Below are 5,581 nucleotides of genomic sequence, written 5' to 3'. Positions count from 1 at the left end.
CCAGAAAATACGATGCTGTGATTAGAAGCTACCAGGGGCTGTGTGTGAAAGGTGAGGAGCAGAAAGGGCTGGTGTCTCAGGGTGAGGCAGTTCAATCAAGACCCAAGAGAAAAAGAGGAGCCAGCCATGTTTGTGCCCAGGGAAAAACGTTCCAGGTACAGGGAACAGCAAGGACGAAGGTTCTGAGCAGGAAAGAGCATGGTGTGTTTGTGTAGCAGAAAGGAAGAGAAGGGAGAAAGGAACTCATGAGGGGGAAGAGGACAGCAGGGCTAGCTCTTAGGGCTGTGGCGAGGAGTCCAGATTTTATTCTAAAAGCAATGGGAAGCACTGGAGTGTTGAACCTGAAGTGGCATGATTTGATTTCTCTTTTAGAAATTGGTTGCGACACCCCCATCCATTCTCCTAACGATGCTATAGAGTTTGTTCAGTGTTAGGCTCTGGGGACACTGAGATGACTTAGTCATGGTCTCTGCCCCTAGAGGGGTACTCAACTTTCCTTCCCACCTGAGCCCTCCCCTGAACTCCCTCCCCTGGCTCATGACACTTGACACAATGTGATCAACCGGAAGCTAGTTTATTTTGATTTGCTTTTCATGGTGTGGGGCTGGGCTGGGAGGTGACTAGGCTCTGAAGCTCGGTTCTAAGGATGTTGGTCCCCTTCCTCAGCACTGCGGCGGCCGAAGTCCATCCATCCATATGCTTCTTCTTCTTCCTCCAGCCATGGCCCCTGCTTCTTAGACAGGTCTGAGGGTCAGAGGTGGGAGAAGAGGTGAGGATGGCAGAAGGATGCCTAGCCTCTGGAGACCAAAGCCAGGGCCAGCCTGTGGGGACCTTGGCCAAACCTGGCTGGGTGAGCCGAGCTAGGATGGCTATCAGCAGCCCCTACCTGCCACCAGATGTGGGGGAGCCTCAAGCCCCAGCTGCCTTCGGTGGTGAGAGGCTGGGCCCAGCCGGTCCAGCCCATGCTGCTCCTGGCCTCTATTGGCCCCTGGAGCCAAAGGTGCCTCCTGCAACTGGGAGCTGGGCTTCCAAGAAGCTTCGGAGGAGGCAGCCAGAGCCAGCACCAAGATCAGGGCAAACGCACACAGTCGCTGCATCTTGTCTGCAAAAGAGAGAGGGGTCAAGCTTAAAGGGCCTCAGTTTTCTCACCTGAGAGATGGGAGAATAGCCTTTGTCTTCACCTCGCAGGGCTAGGGTGAGCATGGAGTAAGAGGGGCAGATAGGGCCCGGGCTGAGGCAGCAGGGCGGCTGGAAGGTGAGGGCTGGGGTGCCAGGGTGGGTCCTGGAGCTGACACCTAACACAGTTTTGGGCTAAGAGGGAGGTCCAAGCCCTGGAGACACTGAGGTGTGAGCATGGTAACTTAACGAGGGTAGGGGATCCCATCAACTTTCATCCCGGCCTCTCCCCACCCTTCCCCGGCGCTCTCACCTGCAGAGCTGAGAGGCGAGATGCTGCTGGTGGCCTGGTGCCTCAGTTCTCTGCTCTGCTTGGTGCCCCAGCCCTGACTTATAAAACCCTCAGGCCCCTCCCAGGAGGCCAGGTGCCCCAGGAACAGGAATGGGCACAGGTACCTCTATCCCCCAACCCCTCACCCTCTGCCCTGTCATTTAGTCAATCATCCAGATGTGGGGGAAGGGAAGGGAAAGGAAGGTGAGGTGATCTTCACGTCGATGTTTGAAGAGCAAGGAGTGTGTGAACATGGAGTGACGTATTGATCCCCTGTCCCCTCTTCCGGGCTCTGCAAACAGGACGCGTCATAGTTATCAGGAGCAATGGGCCATGGGCTGATGGTCCCGCTCTCTCTGCCTGGTGGCTGCGTCCTGGTTGCCTCTGAACCCCTCGACACCTACCTCACCTGGAAAACCCCGAGTCTCCCCCTCCCTCCCGCGCCCAGGCCCTCTGCGCTGGGCTGGACTTAGCCTGTGGCTCCCTCCATCTCTTAGGTCTGCCCCACCTCCCCAACCCCTGGCAACCCCCGTTCCCAGCCAGTTCCTTGAGTCTCCTGCACTTTGTCTCTTTCATTTTGTTTTCAAAATGAGACAGTGATCTACACTTTTCAATATAAAAATACATCTTAAAATGGTTAGCGGAGAGACTAAAGTGTTTGCCCGAATGTACCAGAAAACCAAATGGTACCTTTTGGTTGGCTTATTTGCTAAACTGCTGCCTGGACCTGGTTTGAATGGATGTAACTAGCTCTAGGCTGATTTTGATTTTTCAACGCTTGAGACTAGAGCTCCTGTTCTTGTTCATGAGTCATCAGGGCCCCTCCTTGTCTGGGGGAGTTTTGATGCCCCCTGGGTCCTGCATAAGGGGCCGTGGTACCCACGCTCACAGCCAGCTTTGCTGAGAATGAACAGGTGATGAGGGAAGCGAGCTGTAAGGTGTCCATGGCAACCAGTGGCCGAATGTTCTGGTGTATAACCACTCTTTATCTGGAGCAGGACTCAGTGACTCAGCAGATGGAATAAATGAAAGTGACAAAAACGGGGCAGGTATTGGTAATAATTAGTTGAATCACACTATGTCAGAGATGGAAGGGACATTGAGGGGGCTTGGGAGAAAGAGGGGAGGAGCAGATCTGCTCACATCCTAGGGGAATAGAGACGTCCGTGTTGCTGTGGTAACAGGAAATGGTAATCTTTCAGCAGAGCCCTGGGTACTGGCCCAAGACATGATTTCCACTGAGGAGGGGGTTATACTCCCTTCGCTGTTCTTCCACAGGCTGGTTGCTGGCAGGAGGGGTGGCCATTTCACCTAACAGAAGTGGGTACTCCCACATCAACAGGTGATGGTGGAGGGCTGCTGTGGGCGGGCACTGGCGGGCACACAGGGAGGGCTCACAATCACAGAAACTGCATGTTCCCCTCACGAGGGAACCTTATCTAATGACAAAGGGAGCAGTTCCTTTTCTAGCTGTTGAGCTTTGGGCAGACTGCTCCGTCTCTCTGAGCTGTTTTCTCTCCCAGGAAATGAGGGAACTAACTGGGAGAGGAGTCTTGTGACGTCGATGTCCATAAAGCACTGTGCGCAGTGCCCAGAACATTGTGGGCAAGTAATTTGTCAGATCTTCTCACCTTATCCTCTCAGTTAACCTAATCTGTGAAATGGAAATCATTCGTTCCTACCTCACAGGTCTGCGGTGAAGGGGAAATGTGACAAGATCTGTGGACCCTGCCCCTGATCTCATAGTAATGACCATGTTGAGTGCCGGGCACTGATAAGCCCTTTGCATGAATGAAGTTGCTCTTTACCATTATCCTAGGACATCAGTGCTAGTGTGACCCCATTCTACAGGTAAGGAAACTGAGGCTTCACTGAGGTGAAGAAATCCCTGTCCTGAGTTTACATGACCAAGGAGGGCTGGGCCTGAAACTCAGGTCTCTGTCCTCCTAGTTTTGGGCTCTTTCTCCTCCCAGTGCAGGGTATGGTGGGCAGAAAAATGTTCCCCTAGAAATGTCCACATCCCAATCATTGGGACCTGTGAGTACGTGACATTGCATGGCAAAAGAGACATTGCACATGTGATTCAGGTTACAGACTTTGCAATAGGAAGTTTATCCTGGATTATTTGAGTGAGCCCAAATTAATCAGATAAACCCTTAAAAGCCAAGAACATTCCTCAGCTGGAGGCAGAAGTGATGGCGACTGAAGGATGAACAGAGATTTGCAGGGTGAACAGGAATAGCCCTTGCTGCTTTGAAGATATGGGGAGGGCAATGAGATGAGGGATGAAGATGGCCTTAAGGAACTAAGTGGTCCCTACTGACAGCCACCAGCAACAGGTGCGTCAGCCCCACAACTGAAAAGAACTGAATTTGGCCAGCAACCTGGGTGAGCTTGAACTCGGATTTGTCTCAGCATCTCTGGTGACACCTTGCCATGCTCTACCGGGACTTGTAACCTACAGAACTGTGAGGAAATGAGCTTCTGTGATGTTTTCAGCTTGTAAGTGTGTGGTAATTTATTATGGCAATAACGGAAAATGAATCCAAGGGGTTCCAGCCTTTGGAAGGTTTCTGTCAGTGAGAACTGGCCCTGCATTAGTTTTCACGTGATTTTTCAAATGCAGTTAAGGGAGATGTTCATCGTGGGATTGAACTGATCATATTTTTTTAATTAAAAAGTTTTTAATTTTTTTTGTGGGGGGAAATAACTAGGTTTATCTATTTATTTGTTTCTCCTGGTGGAGGTACTGGGGATTGAACCCAGGACCTTCTGCATGCTAGGCATGCACTCTACCACTGAGCTATACCCTCCTGCCCAGACTGGTCATTGATTCTGCATTCATTCCAGTTTTTGAGCACGGGCTGTAAACCAGGGTCTGGATGAGGACCCAGGGATGAGAGGTGACTATGACTGTTCCTTTCATCACTTTGGTGGAGTTTAGATTCTTGGGGAGAAGAGCACAAAAAATAGACAATAACAATGGTTCCCAGTCAAGGGGAGGTTTCCAGGAGGGAGACTCTTTCCAGGGACAACTCTGAGCGCCTGACCACATCCCACCTGCCAGGACCAGCCTGGAGACCTCTGATGCATGGCTGTTGGGGAGGCAGTGCCCTGACTTCCTAATCAGTTATTAATAGTGGAAAAGGGACAGGTTGAGGATGACTCAGCCCCCCGCCCCAGGCAACGGGGCCTGGGAGGGTGTGAAGGTGCTGGGACAGTGATACCTGGGGGTGTTCGTGTCTACCTGGGCATCCATGATCCCAGGGCAGGGGCTGGGGACAGGGAGGTGGTTCACAACTTCTGGCCTCACTTGCTCTCTGAAGGTCGTAAGGTAGCAGGACCAAGAGGACAGCCCGAGTGCTGCTCTCAGGCTGAGCCGAGGAGATGGCCTGCCAACCTCAGGGGCCAGGTGACAGGAGAGAGAGCAGAGGGGCCCCCGCCCCAGCCTCTGCCTTCCCTCCTGGCTGCCCCCTCTCACCTTCTCTGATGCCCATCTGGGCCTGTACCACTCTCAGCCCATGCTTCACAGAGGATCACCCAGGGAGCTCTACTCCCACCCCCATGCATGGGCCTCGTCCCAGGCCTGTCACCTCGCTGGAGTCTGTGTGCAGGACCAGCATTTGTGTATAAAAAAGGACAGGACCAGGGTGCTCTGCCATCCTGAGCTCAAATCCCGGCTTTGGCGCTTCCTGACTGCGCCATAAGGGGAGTAGCAGATTTGAGGGGAAACCGGTACCCACGTGGAGGGCGGTGGTGAGGGTTCAAGGAGGGGCCTGCAGCGTTCACTCGGTCTCTGACACGTGGTAAGTTCTAAGGAAGAGCCCGCTGTTATTACTGGTATTCTCATTCCCACAGTCTTATTTGCACTGCTGCGGCAGCCTGCTGATTTCCAGAATATTCTCCCCCTGATCTTGATGATTTTCCTCCTCACTCTTCCCTGCAATAGTCCCTGGATCCCTCCCCTGCTGGTGAACGCCCCCTCCTCCATGCAGGCCTCAGGCTAGCTCCTGCTTCCCACAGCCCTGGTCACATCCTGGCCTCCACCCTGGGGCCCGTTTTGCCTCTGGTATCTTAACAATAAGGCCTTCCACTGCCGAGTGAGGGCTCACTTAAAACTCAAACTCAAGGCCA

At 53.0% G+C, this 5,581-nt stretch overlaps 1 protein-coding gene across 1 annotated transcript; it reads right to left on the bottom strand.

Moving 5' to 3' along the window:
• Positions 1-564: 564 nt before the first annotated feature.
• Positions 565-1,460, bottom strand: GAST (gastrin). The gene is made up of 3 exons (XM_006178697.2): positions 1,430-1,460; positions 887-1,102; positions 565-744 (listed from the first exon to the last, which is right to left on the bottom strand). Exons 2-3 carry the CDS (start codon positions 1,095-1,097, stop codon positions 641-643), a joined length of 315 nt encoding a protein of 104 aa, XP_006178759.1. The 5' UTR covers positions 1,098-1,102; positions 1,430-1,460; the 3' UTR covers positions 565-640.
• Positions 1,461-5,581: the final 4,121 nt, after the last annotated feature.

This window comes from Camelus ferus, chromosome 16 (genome assembly GCF_009834535.1).
Source record: "Camelus ferus isolate YT-003-E chromosome 16, BCGSAC_Cfer_1.0, whole genome shotgun sequence".
In the NCBI taxonomy this organism is placed as follows: domain Eukaryota; kingdom Metazoa; phylum Chordata; class Mammalia; order Artiodactyla; family Camelidae; genus Camelus; species Camelus ferus.
This window is presented reverse-complemented; position numbering and strand designations above follow the sequence as displayed.

What these genes read in the sequence shown, in the direction of transcription:
- GAST (XM_006178697.2), bottom strand. Translation starts at nt 1,097, where the DNA reads ATGCAGCGACTGTGTGCGTTTGCCCTGATCTTGGTGCTGGCTCTGGCT. An exon ending in TCCCCCACATCTGGTGGCAG is followed by an intron (nt 745 to 886) that starts GTAGGGGCTGCT and finishes TCTGACCCTCAG; the next exon opens with ACCTGTCTAAGAAGCAGGGG.